The sequence below is a fragment of the Tachyglossus aculeatus genome, chromosome 21 (genome assembly GCF_015852505.1).
Source record: "Tachyglossus aculeatus isolate mTacAcu1 chromosome 21, mTacAcu1.pri, whole genome shotgun sequence".
Taxonomy (NCBI): Eukaryota; Metazoa; Chordata; class Mammalia; order Monotremata; family Tachyglossidae; genus Tachyglossus; species Tachyglossus aculeatus.
Window position 1 is genome coordinate 13602254 of NC_052086.1, and position 19899 is coordinate 13622152.

The window sequence follows — 19899 nt, forward strand, 5'->3', positions numbered from 1 at the left end:
ACAATTGGAGGAGCTGGAATTTGAACTCATGACCTCTGACTCCAAAGCCCGGGCTCTTATCACTGAGCCACACTGCTTCTCCTGAAACCCTCTGGGAGGGTTGGGGTGCTGCTGGGTGGGGCAGATAGACACCTGAACTCGGTTGCCCCGGGCAGTGGCAAACCCAGGGCTCCTGAGAAGGGGGTGAAGAAGGGCGTGAGTCTCTGGAGGATTCTGGGAGGGGAGGGGGAGTAAAACTCAAAGTTGCTTGTTAGAGATTCTCCATTTGGAAAATCCCCAGGAAGCAACTTGAATTTGACACGAGAGCCCCAGAAAGCCCTGCCCGTCTGCCCCGTGCCAGGCGTTGCCCGGGGACCGTGCCGTACAGGTGGCTGCTTCCCGTGGGTTTGAATCCCAGCTCAGCCACTTGTCAGCTGTGCGACCTTGGGCAAGTCACTTCACTTCTCTGAGCCTGCTGTTGGGTAGGGACTGTCTCTATGTGTTGCCGACTTGTACTTCCCAAGCGCTGAGTACAGTGCTCTGCACACAGTAAGCGCTCAATAAATACGATTGATTGATTGATTCTCTGTGCCTCAGTTCCCTCCTCTGTAAAATGGGGATTAAGACTGTGAGCCCCATGTGATCACCTTGCATCCCCCCAGTGCTCAGAACAGTGCTTCGCACATAGTAAGCGTTTAACAAATACCACCATTATTATTATTATTATTATCATTCCCCAGTCTGCCAGTGGCCCTGGGTTCTCTCCCTTCTCCTTTCCCACCTGCAGAAACTTTTCAGGCAGAAACTCCTCACCCTGGGCTTCAAGGCTGTCCATCCCCTGGCCCCCTCCTCCCTCACCTCCCTTCTCTCCTTCTACAGCCCAGCCCGCAATCTCCTCACCGTCCCTCACTCTTGCCTGTCCCGCCATCGACCCCCGGCCCACGTCATCCCCCGGGCCCGGAATGGCCTCCCTCTGCCCATCCGCCAAGCTCGCTCTCTTCCTCCCTTCAAGGCCCTACTGAGAGCTCACCTCCTCCAGGAGGCCTTCCCAGACTGAGCCCCTTCCTTCCTCTCCCCCTCGTCCCTCTCTCCATCCCCCCATCTTACCTCCTTCCCTTCCCCATAGCACCTGTATATATGGTTGTACAGATTTATTTTACTTGTACATATCTATTCTATTTATTTTATTTTGTTAGTATGTTTGGTTTTGTTCTCCGTCTCCCCCTTTTAGACTGTGAGCCCACTGTTGGGAAGGGACTGTCTCTCTATGTTGCCAACTTGTACTTCCCAAGCGCTCAGTCCAGTGCTCTGCACACAGTAAGCGCTCAATAAATACGATTGATTGATTGCCCCGCACGGAGCCTCCCCGCAGCCCACCTGCAGCTCAGGTCCGGCCAGGGCGATGTCCCGGATGGTACTGGTCCCGAGGGCCTCGGTCATCTCCTTGAACTTTTTCACCTCGACTTGCGCCAGCCTCTCGGCCTTGCTCAGCTCCAGCTCGGCCTGGGCCTGGGAGTACGTCAGCTCCTGCTCCCGGGCTTTCTGCAGCCTCTGCAGTTCTGCCTCCTGTAGGGAATTTTGGGGAGGGGGTGAGAAGGAACTTCGAGCCTCAGGGGGGCCGGGACTTGCTCGAGCTCCGGCCAGGCCCTCCCATCCCAAAGGTTAGGCTCGGGTAGCCTGGGAAGTCAGTCAGTCCCACTTGGGTCCAGTGGAAACTGAGGCAGTAGAGACGCCGGCGGTGGGGTGGGGTGGGAGGTGGCAGGACTGCAAATCCCAGCAGGCCACTGGAAGTGGGGTCGAGAAGCAGCGTGGCTCAGTGGAAAGAGCCCGGGCTTTAGAGTCAGAGGTCATGGGGTCCATCACTTCGCTTCTCTGTGCCTCAGTTCCCTCATCTGTAAAATGGGGATTAAAACTTGGAGCCCCCCGTGGGACCACCTGATTACCCTGTTACCTCCCCAGCGCTTAGAACAGTGCTTTGCACATAGTAAGCGCTTAACAAATACCATCATCATCATCCCGGCTCCGCCACTTGTCAGCTGTGTGACTTTGGGCATGTCACTTCACTTCTCTGGGCCTCAGTTCCCTCATCTGTAAAATGGGGATGAAGACTGTGAGCCCCACATGGGACAACCTCATCACCTTGTAACCTCCCCAGCGCTTAGAACAGGGCTTTGCACATAGTAAGCACTTAATAAATGCCATCATTATTATTATTATGGCCAGTTTGGGACGTTGCAGCCTCTCCTTCAGGAGCGGCGGGTGGCAGCTACCTCAGTGTGACTTTTAGATGCGGTATCTCACACCTCTTCCCCTCAACTCTGTCCCAAGACTAGAGAAGCAGCGTGGGCCAGTGGAAAGAGCCCTGGCCTGGGGGGTCAGAGGACCTGGGTTCTAATCCTGACTCCGCCTCTTGCCTGCTGTGTGAACTCGGGCAAGTCACTTCACTTCTCTGGGTCTCACTTTCTTCAACGGCTTGGGGGCAGGACAAATACTCGAATCCCTTCCTCTGAGATCGCAAGCTCCAGGTGGGACAGGGACTATATTTGACCCGACTGTCTTATAACTACCCCAGTGTTTAGCACAATGCCTGGCACCTAGTAGGCATTTCATTCAATCATATTGACTGAGCGCTTACTGTGTGCAGAGCACTGTACTAATTTAACAAATAATAATAATAATAATAATGATGGCATTTGTTAAGCGCTTACTACATGCAAAGCACCGTAATAATAATAATAATAATAATGGCATTTGTTAAGCACTTACTACGTGCAAAGCACCGTAATAATAATAATAATAATAATGGCGTTTATTAAGCGCTTACTATGTGCAAAGCACTGTAATAATAATAATAATAATAATGGCGTTTATTAAGCGCTTACTATGTGAAAAGCACTGTTCTAAGCACTGGACTAAGCGCTGGGGGGATACAAGGTTTTCAGCTTGCCCCACATTATTATTTTCCAGATGAGGGAACTGAGGCCCAGAGAAGCGAAGTGACTTGCCCAAAGTCACACAGCTGACAAGTGGCGGAGCCAGGATTAGAACCCATGACCTCACTCCCAAGTGGCTCTTTCCACTGCGCCACGCTGCTTCTCTATACCATAATTATTCTTGGAACCCAAGAGCTCTCTCCCCTCAGCCTCTTATTCCCCACTTCTCTCGGGGACCACTGAACTCCTCTGTCCAGTCAGAATATTTTTCATTTGATAATAAAAATAATAATAATAATAATAATAATGGCATATGTTAAGCGCTTACTATGTGCAGAGCACTGTTCTAAGCACTGGGGGGGATACAAGGTGATTAAGTTGTCCCACATGGGGCTCACAGTCTTAATCCCCATTTTACAGATGAGGTACTGAGGCTCAGAGAAGTTAAGTGACTTGACCAAGGTCACACAGCAGACATGTGGCAGAGTCGGGATTTGAACCCATGACCTCTGACTCCAAAGCCTGTGCTCTTTCCACTGAGCCACGCTGCTTCTCTAATTGATCCTGGCTATAGTGAGTTTGTGGGGTCTCTCTCTTCAGTCTTACTATTGAAAGCGCTTAGTACAGTGCCAAGTGCTTAGGACAGTGCTCTGCACACAGTAAGCGCTCAAGAAATACGACTGATTGATTGATTCTCGCTAGAGTTGGATAGGAGAGGGCCAGGCAAGAAGGTGGTTCACATAGGATCACATATTCACCCCTCTCCCCCACCAGGCCCACGGCATTTATGTACATATCTGTAATTTAGGGATCGTCTCTATATGTTGCCAACTTGTACTTCCCAGGCGCTTAGTACAGTGCTCTGCACACAGTAAGCGCTCAATAAATACTACTGAATGAATGAATGAATGAATGAATGAATGAATGGAGAGCTCCCTCCTCCACAGCCCTGTCACACCCACTGTCCGCCTCCTTCGCTCTTCTGCTCGAGCTGCTGAACGCTGCTGGCGAAAGTCTAAACACCATGCCAACCTCGTTCACTTCAAGTTTATCCTTTCCTGCATTAACTCTGCCCTCTCCTCTGCCAGGCAAAACTATTTCTCCTTCCTTATTGACACCCATACCCATCATCCCCGTCAGCTGTTCCGTACATTTAACTCCCTTCTCAGGCCCCCTGTTCCTCCCCTCCTCCATGCCTCACCCACAACGATCCGGCCTCCTACTTCATTAGTAAAATTAACTCCATCAGGTCTGAGCTCCCCAAAGTCACCCCACCCTCTTCTTCATCCCCCCCGCTCTCAACCCTCTCCGCCGCTCTCCCTTCCTTCCCGGCAGTATCTTCAGAGGAGCTTTCCTCCCTCCTCTCATGTGCTACTCCATCCACCTGTGCGTCAGACCCCATTCCCTCTCATCTTATGAAATCTCTCACCCCTTCCCTCCTCCCCTCCCTAACTTCCATCTTCAACCGCTCACTCTCCACTGGTTCCTTCCCCTCTGCCTTCAAACATGCCCATATCTCCCCTATCCTAAAAAAACCCTCTCTTGACCCCACCACCCCTTCTAGTTATCGCCCTATCTCCCACCTACCCTTCCTTTCCAAACTCCTAGAACGAGTCGTCTATATGCACTGCCTCGAATTCCTCAACGCCAACTCTCTCCTCGACCCCCTCCAATCTGGCTTCTGTCCCCTCCACTCCACCAAAACTGCCCTCTCAAAGGTCACCAATGACCTACTTCTTGCCAAATCCAATGGCTCCTACTCCGTCTTAATCCTCCTCGACTTCTCAGCTGCCTTCGACACTGTGGACCACCCCCTTCTCCTCAACATGCTATCCAACCTTGGCTTCACAGATTCCGTCCTCTCCCGGTTCTCCTCTTATCTCTCCAGCCGTTCATTCTCAGTCTCCTTTGCGGGCTCCTCCTCCCCGTCCCATCCCCTTACTGTAGGGGTTCCTCGAAGGTCAGTTCTTGGTCCCCTTCTGTTCTCTACACTCCCTCCCTCGGTGAACTCATTCGTTCCCACGGCTTCAACTATCATCTCTACGCTGATGACACCCAAATCTATATCTCTGCCCCTGCTCTCTCTCCCTCCCTCCAGGCTCTTATCTCCTTCTGCCTTCAGGACATCTCCATCTGGATATCAACCCACCATCTAAAACTCAATATGTCCAAGACTGAACTCCTCATCTTCCCTCCCAAACCCTGCTCTCTCCCTGACTTTCCCGTCACTGTAGATGGCACTACCTGTGTGCCGTCAGCAGCGTGGCTCAGTGGAAAGAGCCCGGGCTTGGGAATCAGAAGTCATGGGTTCTAATCCCGGCTCCACCACAGGGTCTGCTGTGTGACCCTGGGCAAGTCACTTAACTTCTCTGAGCCTCAGTTACCGCATCTGTAAAATGGGGATTAAGACTGTGAGCCCCACGTGGGACTACCTGATCACCTTGTATCCCCCCCAGCGCTTAGAACAGTGCTTTGCACATAGTAAGCACTTAACAAATGCCATCATTATTATTACCATCCTTCATGTCTCACAAGCCCGCAACCTTGGTGTCATCCTCAACTCCGCTCTCTCATTCGCCCCACACATCCAATCCACCACCAAAACCTGCCGGTCTCACCTCCACAACATCGCTAAGATCCTCCCTTTCCTCTCCATCCAAACCACTACCTCACTGGTTTAGTCTCTTATCCTATCCCGACTGGATTACTTCATCAGCCTCCTCTCTGATCTCCCATCCTCCTGTCTCTCCCCACTTCAACCTATACTTCACTCTGCTGCCCAGATTATCTCTGTGCAGAAACACTCTGGGCACGTCACTCCCCTCCTCAAAAACCTCCAGTGGCTGCCTGTCAACCTACGAATGAAGCAAAAACTCCTCACTCTTGGCTTCAAGGTTCTCCATCCCCTCGCCCCCTCCTCCCTCACCTCCCTTCCGTCCTTCTCCAGCCCAGCCCGCACCCTCCACTCCTCTGCCGCTGCTCACCTCCTCACTGGGCCTCGTTCTCGCCCGTCCCGCCGTCGACCCCCAGCCCACATCCTTTCCCTAGCCCGGAATGGCCTCCCTCTGCCCATCTGCCAAGCTAGCTCTCTTCCTTCAAAGCCCTACTGAGAGCTCACCTTCTCCAGGAGGCCTTCCCACACTCAGCCCCCTTTTTCCTCTCCTCCCCCCAACCCCCCCGCCCTACCTCCTTCCCCTCCCCACAGCACTTGCATATATGTGTTACAGATTTATTACTCTATTTTACTTGTACATATTCATTATTCTATTAATTTTGTTAATGATGTGCCTATAGCTATAATTCTATTCGTTCTGACGATTTTGACACCCGTCTACATATTTTATTTTGTTGTCTGTCTCCCCCTTCTAGCCTGTGAGCCCGTTGTTGCGTAGGGACTGTCTCTATCTGTTGCCGCCTTGGACTTCCCAAGTCCAGTGCCCTGCACACAGTAAGCGCTCAATAAATACGATCGAATGACTGAATGAATCTCCCCCGTGACTTACGGTTTCGATGGCCAAGGCCTCAGCCTTCAGCTTGGCTTGCAGCACGGCTCCTTCGCCCTCGATCCGAGCGGCCTCTGCCCGGGACTGAGCTTCGGCTTTCGCCACCCCGGTGCTCTCCACGGCCGTGCTTCACAGGAGCGAGCGAGTGAGGTGCCCGGCGCGGCCCCCTTCTCCGGTGGGGCCCCCGACCCCTCCACTCCCTCTCCCCTCCACCCAGCTGCGGATCGAAGCCCACTAGGGCCTCGCTCGGTTTCCCCGCCGGCCTTTCCTTACCTCAGGGCTTCCAGCTGCAGAAGTTCCTTCCGTGCTCTCTCAGCCTCTGCCCGGTCCAAGATCTTCTGACGCTCCAGCCTTCCCCTCGCCTCTTGTTCCAGCCTCTGAGCCTCGTGCCTGGAGAGGGAGGAGAAGGAAGGTTGTGGTCGGGGACCGGGAGGAGGAGAGAGAGGAGAAGGAAGGTTGTCGTCGGGGACCGGGAGGAGGAGAGAGAGGAGAAGGAAGGTTGTGGTCGGGGACCGGGAGGAGAGGGAGGAGAGAAGCCCCAGTTTTCTCTCTCAGGGAAAGATGAAGAAGACGGGACCATGGGAGGCAGGGAGGTCGTGGTTGGGGACTGGAAGGAGGAGGAGAGAGAGGAGAGAAGCCCCGGTTGTCCCCCTCGGGGAAAGGTAAAGAGGACACTGTGAGAGACCAATTTCCGGCCTCCCCGAGTGAGGAAGAGGTTGTGGTTGTGGAGAAGGAGAGGGAAAAGTACCAGTTTTCCTCTTGGGGAAAGTCTATCCCGCCATCGACCCCCGGGCCTGGAATGCCCTCCCTCTGCCCATCCGCCAAGCTAGCTCTCTTCCTCCCTTCAAGGCCCTGCTGAGAGCTCACCTCCTCCAGGAGGCCTTCCCACACTGAGCCCCTTCCTTCCTCTCCCCCTCGTCCCCCTCTCCATCCCCACATCTTACCTCCTTCCCTTCCCCACAGCACCTGTATATCTGTGTATATGTTTGTACATATTTGTTACTCTATTTATTTATTTATTTTACTTGTACATATCTATTCTATTTATTTTATTTTGTATGTTCGGTTTTGTTCTCTGCCTCCCCCTTTTAGACTGTGAGCCCACTGTTGGGTAAGGACTGTCTCTGTTGCCAATTTGTACTTCCCAAGCGCTTAGTACAGTGCTCTGCACACAGTAAGCGCTCAATAAATACGATTGATGATGATGATGATGAAAAGTACCAGTTTTCCTCTTGGGGAAAGTCTCGACTGTGAGCCCACTGTTGGGTAGGGACCGTCTCTATATGTTGCCAACTTGTACTTCCCAAGCGCTTAGTCCAGTGCTCTGCACACAGTAAGCGCTCAATAAATACGATTGATTGATTGATTGATTGAAAGTAGAAGAAGAAGGAACTGTGGGAGGCCAAGCCCCCGGCCTCCCTGAGCGAGGAAGGGAGGTCATGGTTGGGGACTGGGCGAAGGAGGAGGAGAAGGAGAGAGAAGCCTCAGCTTCCCCCATCGGGGAAAGGCAGAGAAGAGGGAACCCCGTCGGCTTTCCCGAGCGATGGGGAGAGGGCTCGTCTGCGGAGGAGGGAAGACTTCCCCGACCCCTCTGGCCCGGCTCACCTGGCAGCGGCTTCCTGTGAATTGGTGGTGATTTCAATGGCCAGCTGCACGCTGCGTTGCAGGGCGTCCCGGGTCCGCTGGTCCACAGGCTCCACGGACTGGACGTCGACGCTGCTGACCACCAGCCCGTTCTGGGGGAAGACAGCCCGATCCCGAGGCGGGGGCGAGGCTCCGGCCTCGCCCCCCAGCCCCTCCGGGACCCCGTAGCCGAAGACGGCGGCCCGGATGATGCGGGCCGAGTTCTTGTGGAAGTCGTCGAAGGTGACGGAGGCCACGGTGCCCCGCACCCGCGAAGCGATGGCCTTGCAAGCGTCGCCCACGAAGTCCGGGACCGAGAAAAGCCGGGCGGCCTCGTGGGCGCTGGTCTGATCCTTCACTTCAAAGTGCCTGAGGAGAGAGGGCTGCGGGCAGAGACCCGGCCTTCCAAATGCCTCTTCATCTCCTCCCTTCCCCCAGCCCGTTTTGGTCCCCAGGGTAGAACCGGCTATTTCAGAGCCAGCCCCAGGTAACAATAATAATAATAAATGCTAATTATGGTATTTTGTTAAGCGCTTACTGTGTTCCAGGCACTGCCCTAAGCGCTGGAGTGGATTCGAGCAAATTGGTTTGGACAGTCCCTGTCCCACCTGGGGCTCACAGTCTCCACCCCCGTTTTAGAGCCCGAGCTTGGGAGTCAGAGGTCGTGGGTTCTAATCCCGGCTCTGCCGCTTGTCAGCCGTGGGACTCTGGGCATGACACTTCACTTCCCGGTGCCTCAGTTCCCTCATCTGTAAAATGGGGATTAAGACTGTGAGCCCCATGTGGGACAACCTGGTAACCTTGTATAACCTTATAACCTGATAACCTTAGTCCAGTGCTCTGCACACAGTAAGCGCTCAATAAATACGATTGATGGATTTATTGATCGTATCTACCCCAGTGCTTAGCACATAATAAATGCCTAACAAATACCATCATTATTATTATTATTTTATAGGTGAGGTACCTGAGGCCCAGAGAAGTAAAGTGACTTGCCCAAGGTCGCAAGGCAGACGAGTGGCAGAGCCGGGATTAAAACCCATGACCTTTTGACTCCCAAGACCGTGCTGTACCCACTAGGCCAATTTGTTGCCAACTTGGACTTCCCAAGCGCTTAGTACAGTGCTCTGCACGCAGTAAGAGCTCAATAAATATGATTGAACGAATGAATGAATAGGCCAGGCAACTTCAGTATGTGCCTGCTCCCCATGGCTGCCCTAGCTCGGCTCCTGGCTCGCTACTTTCATCTACTTTCATTCATTCAATCGTATTTATTGAGCACTTACTGTGTGCAGAGCACTGTACTAAGCGCTTGGGAAGTCCAAGTTGGCAACATCTAGAGACGGTCCCTACCCAACAACGGGCTCACAGTCTGGAAGGGGGAGACAGACAACAAAACAAACCGTGGTCAGGTGACAAGTCATCAGAATAAACAGAAGTAAAACTAGATGCACATCACTGACAAAATAAATAGAATAGTAAATATGTACAAGTAGAATAAATAGAGTAAAAAATCTGTGCAAACATATATACAGGTGCTGTGGGAAGGGGGGATGGTGAGGGTGAGAGGAAAAAGGGGGCTCAGTCTGGGAAAGCCTCCTGGAGGAGGTGAGCTCTCAGTAGGGAGCTCTCAGTAGTACTTATTAATAATAATTAATAATAATAATAATAATGGCATTTGTTAAGCACTTACTATGTGCAAAGCACTGTTCTAAGTGCTGGGGGGATACAAGGTGATCAGATTGTCCCACATGGGGCTCACAGTCTTAACCCCCATTTTACAGATGCGGTAACTGAGGCTCAGAGAAGTTAAGTGACTTGCCCACGGTCACACAGCAAAAATGTGGCAGAGTGGGATTCGAACCCATGACCTCTGACTCCAAAGCCTGGGCTCTTTCCACTGAGCCATACTGCTTCTCTAAGTTCCCACTCTCTGACAGGATCTGGGCATTTCTGATCAATGATGATGATGATGGCATTTGTTAAGCATTTACTATGTGTCAATCACTGTTCTAAGCGCTGGGGAGGATACGAGTTGACCAGATTGTCCCACATGGGGCTCACAGTCCTCATCCCCATTTTCCAGATGAGGGAACTGAGGCCCAGAGAAGTGAAGTGACTTGCTCAAGGTCACACAGCTGACAATTGGCAGAGCCGGGATTCAAACTCATGACCTCTGCCTCTCAAGCCCGGGCTCTTTCCATTGAGCCATGCTGCTTCAATGCTGGAAACACGCCACACGGCAGCTTCCCGGCCTGCCTGCTCCACTCTGAGGCCCGACCCTCCCAGGCTCCTTTCCCCTCAGATCCCTGCCCGCTTCCCACCGTTACGATCACACGAAGAAGTCGGCTTTTCCACGTCCGGTTGTGGTGGCAGCTTCCCTCTTTCCCAAGCATCCTTGTTTCTCCCTGGCCACCTGAGCCTGGAGAGGAGGGCTCATTCCACAGCCCACACCTCTAGTCCCCACTTCCAAGAGGACCCAGAAACCCCAGGGGACCTCCTTCCCTTCCCCACAGCACCTATATATATATGTTTGCACATATTTATTACTCTATTTATTGATTTATTTATTTTACTTGTACCTATCTATTCTATTTATTTTATTTTGTTAATATGCTTTGTTTTGTTCTCTGTCTCCCCCTTCTAGACTGTGAGCCCACTGTTGGGTAGGGACTGTCTCTGTATGCTGCCAACTTGGACTTCCCAAGCGCTTAGTACAGTACTCTGCACACAGTAAGCGCTCAATAAATACAATTGATTGATTGATTGATTGATTGATTGATCTATCTGGACCACTCCCTAGGGCAGCAGTAACCGGTGAGCTGGAGCTAGAGGTAAGCATGGCTTAGTCTCATGACTCCTGGGTTCTTCCTACCCTCTGTAAAAATAAAAAATGATATTGAGACTGAACCTCATGTGGGACAGAGACTGTGTCCAACCTGATTTGCTTGTAATAATAATAATAATAATAATAATAATAATAATAATAATAATAATAATAATGGCATTTATTAAGTGCTTACTATGTGCAAAGCAGTGTTCTAAGCGCTGGAGAAGCAGTGTGGCTCAATGGAAAAGAGCCCGGGCTTTGGAGTCAGAGGTCATGGGTTCAAATCCCGGCTCCGCCAACTGTCAGCTGTGTGACTTTGGGCAAGTCACTTCACTTCTCTGGGCCTCAGTTACCTCATCTGTCAAATGGGGATGAAGACTGTGAGCCCCCCGTGGGACAACCTGATCACCTTGTATCCTCCCCAGTGCTTAGAACAGTGCTTTGCACATAGTAAGCGCTTAATAAATGTCATCATTATTGTTATTATTACAAGGTGATCAGGTTGTCCCACGTGGGGCTCACAGTCTTAATCCCCATTTTACAGATGAGGTAACTGAGGCCCACAGAAGTTAAGTGTAGTTAAGAGAAGTTAAGTTGCATCCACCCCAGCGCTTAATACAGTGCCTGGTACACAGTAAGTTCTTACCACAATTATTATTATTATTATTATGATAATAACTGTGGCATTTGTTATGCACTTTCTGAGTGCTGAACACAATGCTAAGAGCTGGGATAAATACAGTGTAATGAGAAGCCATGTGGCCTAATGGATAGAACACAGGCCTTGGAGCCAGAAGGGGCCTTGGTTCAAATCCCAGCTCCTCCACTCGTCCGCTGGGTGACCTTGGACTAGTAGTAATAATAATAATAATAATAATAATAATAATAATAAAGCATTTCTTAAGCGCTTACTATGTGCAAAGCACTGTTCTAAGCGCTGGGAAGGTTACAAGGTGATCAGGTGGTCCCATGGGGCGCTCACAGTCTTCATCCCCATTTTACAGATGAGGTAACTGAGGCCCAGAAGAAGTTAAGTGACGTGCCCAAAGTCACACAACTGACAATTGGCAGAACCGGGGTTTGAACCCATGACCTCTGACTCCAAAGCCCGCGCTCCTTTCCACTGAGCCACACTGCTTCTCTACGTCACTTCATTTCTCTGGGCCTCAGTTCCTCCATTTGGAAAACGGGGATTGGGGCTGTGATCCCCGTGTGGGGTAAGGACTGTGCCCTACCTGATTATCTTGCATCTACCCCAGCGCTTAGTACAGTGCCTGGCACATAATAGCGCTTAACTAATATCATAAAAAAAACAATCAGACGAAGCACAATCTCTGTCCCACACTAGGCGATATGTGAGGAATGGCCCTGTAAAGTGGGGATGAAGACTGTGAGCCGCCCATGGGACAACCTGATCACCTTGTGATCTCCCCAGCCCTTAGAACAGTGCTTTGCACATAGTAAGCGCTTAATAAATGCCATTATTATTATTATTATTAGGTAGTCCCGCGGTCCCGGGGAGGGGAGGCCTTGCCGGGAGCCCCCAGCCATCGTTGGTTACCAGTTGTAGGCGAGCTGCAGCTGCAGACGGGCATGGTCGGCGGTCTCGATGGTGATGACGTCCGTGCAGAAATCGGGGCCGAGCAGCAGACAGAGGGCTCGGCGGGCGTGGGGCCTCTTGGGCCGCCCGGCTGACAGGGACATCACCGTGAACTGCTCCTCGGGACCCAGGGACACCAGCTCTGGCCCGAAGACCACCCTAGAGAGAGTTGGCGGGGGGCACAGAGGCCGTCTCCTTGCCAGGCTCTTCTCGCCTGGGGTTGCCGCTACCCCGTCCCCAGTTCTCTCCCCAAAATGCGAGGGGCTGCTCCCCCGGCAGCAGCTCTCCCTCCTCCTTACCGGGCCTTCTTATCCCTGTAGTCGTAGACTTGGACGGCTGCGTTGTGGGGGACCCGATAGCTGACCACCCGGGTCTTGTCCCGGGGAGGGTGGGAACTTGTCTTCATCCCTGCCCCGCCTCGGTCGGCCAGGGGGTCCAGTCCGGAGCCCAACAGCTCCTCCACGCCGGCCGGCAGCTCCTTTTCCCACAGCTCTTCGTCCTGGGTCAGCATGTAGGTGCTGCCGACCACCGCCCGGACCTGGTGACAGAGCTCAGAGGAATCAGAGGAATCTAGACTGTGAGCCCACTGTTGGGTAGGGACTTCATACTTCATGCTGCTGCCCGGATTATCTTTGTCCAGAAACGCTCGGGGCATATTACTTCCCTCCTCAATAATCTCCAGTGGCTACCAATCAATCTGCGCATCAGGCAGAAACTCCTCACCCTGGGCTTCAAGGCTGTCCATCCATCCCCTCGCCCCCTCCTACCTCACCTCCCTTCTCTCCTTCTCCAGCCCAGCCCGCACCCTCCACTCCTCTGCCATCACTCACCTCCTCACCGGGCCTCGTTCTCGCCCGTCCCGCCATCGACCCCCGGCCCACGTCCTCCCCCGGGCCCGGAATGCCCTCCCTCTGCCCCTCCGCCAAGCTAGCTCTCTTCCTCCCTTCAAGGCCCTGCTGAGAGCTCACCTCCTCCAGGAGGCCTTCCCAGACTGAGCCCCTTCCTTCCTCTCCTCCTCATCCCCCTCTCCATCCCCCCCATCTTACCTCCTTCCCTTCCCCACAGCACCTGTATATATGTATATATGTTTGTACATATTTATTACTCTATTTATTTATTTTACTTGTACATATCTATTCTATTTATTTTATTTTGTTAGTATGTTTGGTTTTGTTCTCTGTCTCCCCCTTTTAGACTGTGAGCCCACTGTTGGGTAGGGACAGTCTCTATATGTTGCCAATTTGTACTTCCCAAGCGCTTAGTACAGTGCTCTGCACACAGTAAGCGCTCAATAAATACGATTGATGATGATGATGATGATGACCGTCTCTATATGTTGCCAGCTTGGACTTCCCAAGCACTTAGTCCAGTGCTCTGCACACAGTAAGCGCTCAATAAATACGACTGAATGAATCAGGGCGGGCATACCGCCACGGGCATGGTGTCAGGGGCCCGGGCTGCCTCGCGGAGCGGAGCCGGTTTCACCTAAATATGAAACTTTTCTCCCAGGCCAAGCCTAGGATTTTAACTGAGAAAGGGTGGCTGGTTGTGAGCAGGGATCATGCCCACCAACTCTATTGTATTGAACTCTCCCGAGCACTTAGGATAGTGCCCTTTTAGACTGTGAGCCCACTGTTGGGTAGGGGCTGTCTCTATATGTTGCCAACTTGTACTTCCCAAGCGCTTAGTACCGTGCTCTGCACACAGTAAGCGCTCAATAAATACGATTGATGATGATGATGATGCTCTGTACACAGTAAGCGCTCAATCAATCGATAGTATGGATTGACTGGTCGATTGAAAGGGGAGCGGAAAGGGGAGACTTAATAATAATAATGATGATGATGGCATTTATTAAGTGCTTACTATGTTCTAAGCGCCGGGGAGGTCACAAGGTGATCAGGTTGTCCCACGGGGGGCTCACAGTCTTAATCCCCATTTTACAGTTGAGGGAACTGAGGCCCAGAGAAGTTAAGTGATTCGCCCAAAGTCACCCAGCTAAGTGGCAGAGCCAGGATTTGAACCCATGACTTCTGCCTCCAAAGCCCGGGCTCTTTCCGCTGAGCCACGCTGCTTCTCCTGCAGCCTTGGCCTTGGCCTGAGGCGGCGGCCCCTGGCCTAGAGGAGAGAGGGAAAATGGAGGTGGTTTGGCCAGGAGAGATGGCGAGGTTACTGGAGCTCCGCTGGGGACGGGTGAATCTGTCTCAGGTTTGGGGTTGTGGACGGGGGCCGGGATGGGTGGGATTCGCAGGTTATTCAGCGTGGAGCTTGGAATGGGGGGCAGCAGGGTTTGGGCGCAGCGGGCTCCTCAAAAATCTCCGGTGGCTACCAATCAACCTACGCATCAGGCAGAAACTCCTCACCCTCGGCTTTAAGGCTGTCCATCCCCTGGCCCCCTCCTCCCTCACCTGCCTTCTGTCCTTCTCCAGCCCAGCCCGCACCCTCCGCTCCTCTGCCACTAATCTCCTCACTGGGCCTCGTTCTCGCCCGTCCCGCCGTCGACCCCTGGCCCACGTCCTCCCCCTGGCCTGGAATGCCCTCCCTCTGTACATCCACCAAGCTAGCTCTCTTCCTCCCTTCAAGGCCCTTCTGAGAGCTCACCTCCTCCAGGAGGCCTTCCCAGACTGAGCCCCCTCCTTCCTCTCCCCCTCATCCCCCTCTCCATCCCCCCTGCCTTACCTCCTTCCCCTCCCCACAGCACCTGTATATGTTTGTACGGATTTATTACTCTATTTATTTTATTTGTACATATTTATTCTATTTATTTTATTTTGTTAATATGTTTTGTTCTCTGTCTCCCCCCTCTAGACTGTGAGCCCACTGTTGGGTAGGGACCGTCTCTATATGTTGCCAACTTGCCCCCGCCTAGACTGTGAGCCTAGACTGTTGGGTAGGGACCGTCTCTATATGTTGCCAACTTGGACTTCCCAAGCGCTTAGTCCGGTGCTCTGCACACAGTAAGCGCTCAGTAAATACGACTGAATGAACGAGTGAATGAATGGGGCCCCAGCGTTCCCAGCCGACCTTTCCAGTCTTGACGTCTCGCACGTAGATGCCCTCGTTCTCGTCCAGCGGGATGGCCCGGCGTCTCTCCAGCACCTCCACCTTGGCCGAGGGCACGTATTCCAGGGGCCCCCGGATCAGCCAGCGGTCTCCAGCCCGTCTCTCCCTCTCGTCTCCCACTCCTTCGCCCCCTTCCCCTTTCTCCAGGGCCTGCAGGGCTCTCAGAAGCAGCCCCTCCTCCTCTGCCAGCACAAACACCTCCTGGATGCCCCGTTCCAGGGACTCCCCGGGCTGCAAGAAGAATGATTTCTCCCCCTGCCAGGGGACAGCGGAGATACCGGGAGGGAGGTCAGAGGACCGCCAAGCCCTCCTCCTACCCACCTGCCCATCCGCGGCCGGTTACCTTGACGACGCGCTTGTGTCCAAGCTGGTTCTTGCCATCGGGGCCCATGGGGTCTAGGATGACGCAGTAGCTGCGTGGGCCCAGGGTAGTGACCGTCACCAGGCCCAGCACTTCTTCGCAGACGTCGGGGACGTGGGCTTCCGTCTCTTCCAGGGTCACCAGCCACTCTTCTCCGGTGCGGCGGGCCACCCCCCGGATGTCCTGGAAATTCTGCCGGGCCCGCAGGTGAAGGGCCATCTACACGGGATGCCAGACAGTGGGATTTGGCCGCCCACGCCACGGCTGACCTCCGCCTTTCAGTGACCTCAGGATTTTCTTTCGTAATTGCCAAGCTAGCTCTCTTCCTCCCTTCAAAGCCCTACTTCCATTTAAGTGCTTAGTACAGTGCTCTGCACATAGTAAACGCTCAATAAATACGATTGATGATTTATTTATATCGATGCCACTGATACCTGTCTACTTGTTTTGCTTTGTTTCGTTGTCTGTCTCCCCCCCCCTTCTAGGCTGTGAACCCGTTGTGGGGTAGGGATTGTCTCTGTTGCCAAATTGTACTTTCCAATCAATCAATCAATCGTGTTTATTGAGCGCTTACTGTGTGCAGAGCACTGGACTAAGCCCTTGGGAAGTCCAAGTTGGCAACACATAGAGACGGTCCCTACCCAACAGTGGGCTCACAGTCTAGAAGGGGGAGACGGAGAACAAAACAAAACATAGTAACAAAATAAAATAAATAGAATAGATATGTAGAAGTAAAATAAATAGAGTAATAAATATGTACAAACATATATACATATATACAGGAGCTGTGGGGAAGGGAAGGAGGTAAGGCGGGGGGGGATGGAGAGGGGGAGGAGGGGGAGAGGAAGGAGTGGGCTCAGTCTGGGAAGGCCTCCTGGAAGAGGTGAGCTCTCAGTAGGGCTTCAAAGCCCTACTTCCATTTATTTATATAGATAGATGCCATTGATACCTGTCTATTTGTTTTGCTTTGTTTTGTTGTCTGTCTCCCCCGTTCTCGACTGTGAACCCGTTGTGGGGTAGGGATTGTCTCTGTTGCCAAATTGTACTTTCCAAGAGTTTAGTACAGTGCTCTGCATTCATTCGTTCATTCAATCGTATTTATTGAGCGCTTACTGTGTGCAGAGCACTGGACTAAGCGCTTGGGAAGTCCAAGTTGGCAACATATAGAGACGGTCCCTACCCAACAGTGGGCTCACAGTCTAGAAGGGGGAGACGGAGAACAAAACAAAACATAGTAACAAAATAAAATAAATAGAATATGTACAAGTAAAATAAATAGAGTAATAAATACGTAAAAACATATACATATATGTTAGAGAAGCAGCATGGCTCAGTGGAAAGAGCACTGGCTTTGGAGTCAGAGGTCATGGGTTCGAATCCCGACTCTGCCACATGTCTGCTGTGTGATCTTGGGCAAGTCACTTAACTTCTCTGGGCCTCAGTTACCTCATCTGTAAAATGGGGATTAAGACTGTGAGCCCCACGTGGGACAACCTGATCAGCCTGTATCCTCCCCAGCACTTAGAACAGTGCTTTGCACATAGTAAGAGCTTACCAAATGCCAATTATTATTATTATTATATATACAGGTACACAATAAATACAATTGAATGAATGAATGAATGAATACTGAGAGCTCACCTCCTCCAAGAGGCCTTCCCAGACTGAGCCCCCTTTTTCCTCTCCTCCTCCCCATCCCCCCCGCCCTACCTCCTTCCCCTCCCCACAGCACCTGTATATATGTTTGTACAGATTTATTACTCTGTTTACTTTACTTGTACATATTTACTATTCCATTTATTTTGTTAATGATGTGCATCTAGTTTTATTTCTATTTATTCTGACGACTTAACACCTGTCCACGTTTTGTCGTCTGTTTCCCCCTTCTAGACTGTGAGCCTGTCGTTGGGTAGGGACCGTCTCTAGATGTTGCCAACTTATCCTTCCCAAGCGCTTAGTCCAGCGCTTTGCGCACAGTAAGCGCTCAATAAATACGATTGAATGAATAATTTTTTAAAAAATGGTATTTGTTAAGCCCTTACTACGTGCCAGGCACTGTACTAAGTGCTGGGGGAGGTACAGGTTAACCAGGTTGGACACAGTCCATGGCCTACATGAGGCTCACGTTATCCATCGCCATTTTACAGATGAGGGAACTGAGGCACAGAAAAGTGAAGTGAGTTGCCCAAGGTCACACATCAGACGTGGCGGAACCGGGATTAGAAGCCAGGACCTTCTGACTCCATTCATTCATTCAATCGTATTTATTGAGAGCTTACTGTGTGCAGAGCACTGGACTAAGCGCTTAACCCCAAGGTCCGTGCACTATCCACTAGGCCATGCTGTCCCACTCCTAATGGGCCTGTGGGTCAATCCACCAGTAAATAAATCACGCAAGCGCCTGCTGTTTTTTGTTTTCCTAATGGTATTTGTTAAGCGCTTACTATGTGCGAAGCACCGTTCTAAGTGCTGAAGGGACTCAAGGTGATGATGATGATGATGGTATTTGTTAAGCACTTACTATGTGCAAAGCACTGGTCTAAGCGCTGGGGCGATACAAGGTGATCAGGTGGCCCCATGGGGGGCTCACAGTCTTCATCCCCATTTTACAGATGAGGTAACTGAGGCCCAGAGAAGTGAAGTGACTTGCCCAAAGTCACCCAGCTGACAAGTGGCCGAGCCAGGACTCGAACCCATGACCTCTGACTCCAAAGTCCGGGCTCTTGTACTTCCCAAGCGCTTAGTCCAGTGCTCTGCACACAGTGAGCGCTCAAGAAATACGATTGAATGAATACGATTGAATTAATTGAATGAATGACCCCTCGTCCCCCTCTCCATCCCCCTCCATCTTACCTCCTTCCCTTCCCCACTGCACCTCTATATATGTATATATGTTTGTACATATTTGTTACTCTATTTATTTATTTATTTTACTTGTACATATCTATTCTATTTATTTTATTTTGTTAGTATGTTTGGTTTTGTTCTCTGTCTCCCCCCCTTTTAGACTGTGAGCCCACTGTTGGGTAGGGACTGTCTCTGTATGTTGCCAATTTGTACTTCCCAAGCCCTTAGTACAGTGCTCTGCACACAGGAAGCGCTCAATAAATATGATTGAATGAATGAATGAAGTCAGCACTCAATAAATACGGTTGAATGAATGATGAATGAATGATGAATGAATGCTTTTAGACTGTGAGCCCACTGTTGGGTAGGGACAGTCTCTAGATGTTGCCAACTTGGACTTCCCAAGCGCTTAGTACAGTGCTCTGCACACAGTAAGCGCTCAATAAATACGATTGATGATGATGATGATGATGATTCTTCCCTCTGTTTCAACCATCGCTTAGAACAGTGCTTTGCACATAGTAAGCGTTTAATAAATGCCATTAAAAAAACCCCAGTCAATTGCCAAATCCTGCCCTTTTTGCTGCACAACATTTCCGGGTCTTTCCCTTCCTCTTCATCCAAATGGTCACCACCCTGGCGAAGAAGTTTGTCATATCCCTCCAGGAGGCCTTCCCAGACTGAGCCCCTTCCTTCCTCTCCCCCTCGCCCCCCTCTCCATCCCCCCATCTTACCTCCTTCCCTTCCCCACTGCACCTGTATGTATGTATATATGTTTGTACATATTTGTTACTCTATTTATTTATTTATTTTACTTGTACATATCTATTCTATTCATTTTATTTTGTTAGTATGTTTGGTTTTGTTCTCTGTCTCCCCCCTTTTAGACTGTGAGCCCACTGTTGGGTAGGGACCGTCTCTGTATGTTGCCAACTTGTACTTCCCAAGAGCTTAGTCCAGTGCTCTGCACACAGTAAGCGCTCAAGAAATACGATTGATGATGATGATGATGATGATGATGAATGAATACGATTGAATGAGTTGAATGAATGACCCCTCGTCCCCCTCTCCAGCCCCCTCATCTTACTTCCTTCCCTTCCCCACTGCACCTGTATATATGTATATATGTTTGTACATATTTGTTACTCTATTTATTTTAC

General features: G+C 51.3%; 1 protein-coding gene across 1 annotated transcript in view; it reads right to left on the minus strand.

Moving 5' to 3' along the window:
* The window catches only part of LOC119942628 (major vault protein), a 38668-nt gene that overhangs the window by 1299 nt on the left and 17470 nt on the right, over positions 1 to 19899 (minus strand). The window contains exons 7-14 of the mRNA XM_038763505.1: positions 15875 to 16111; positions 15493 to 15786; positions 12768 to 13006; positions 12430 to 12627; positions 8021 to 8407; positions 6689 to 6805; positions 6416 to 6542; positions 1357 to 1545 (exon numbers count right to left, since the gene is read on the minus strand). Coding sequence (XP_038619433.1) covers positions 1357 to 1545; positions 6416 to 6542; positions 6689 to 6805; positions 8021 to 8407; positions 12430 to 12627; positions 12768 to 13006; positions 15493 to 15786; positions 15875 to 16111 — 1788 coding nt within the window. The remainder of the gene's footprint in view (positions 1 to 1356; positions 1546 to 6415; positions 6543 to 6688; positions 6806 to 8020; positions 8408 to 12429; positions 12628 to 12767; positions 13007 to 15492; positions 15787 to 15874; positions 16112 to 19899) is intronic.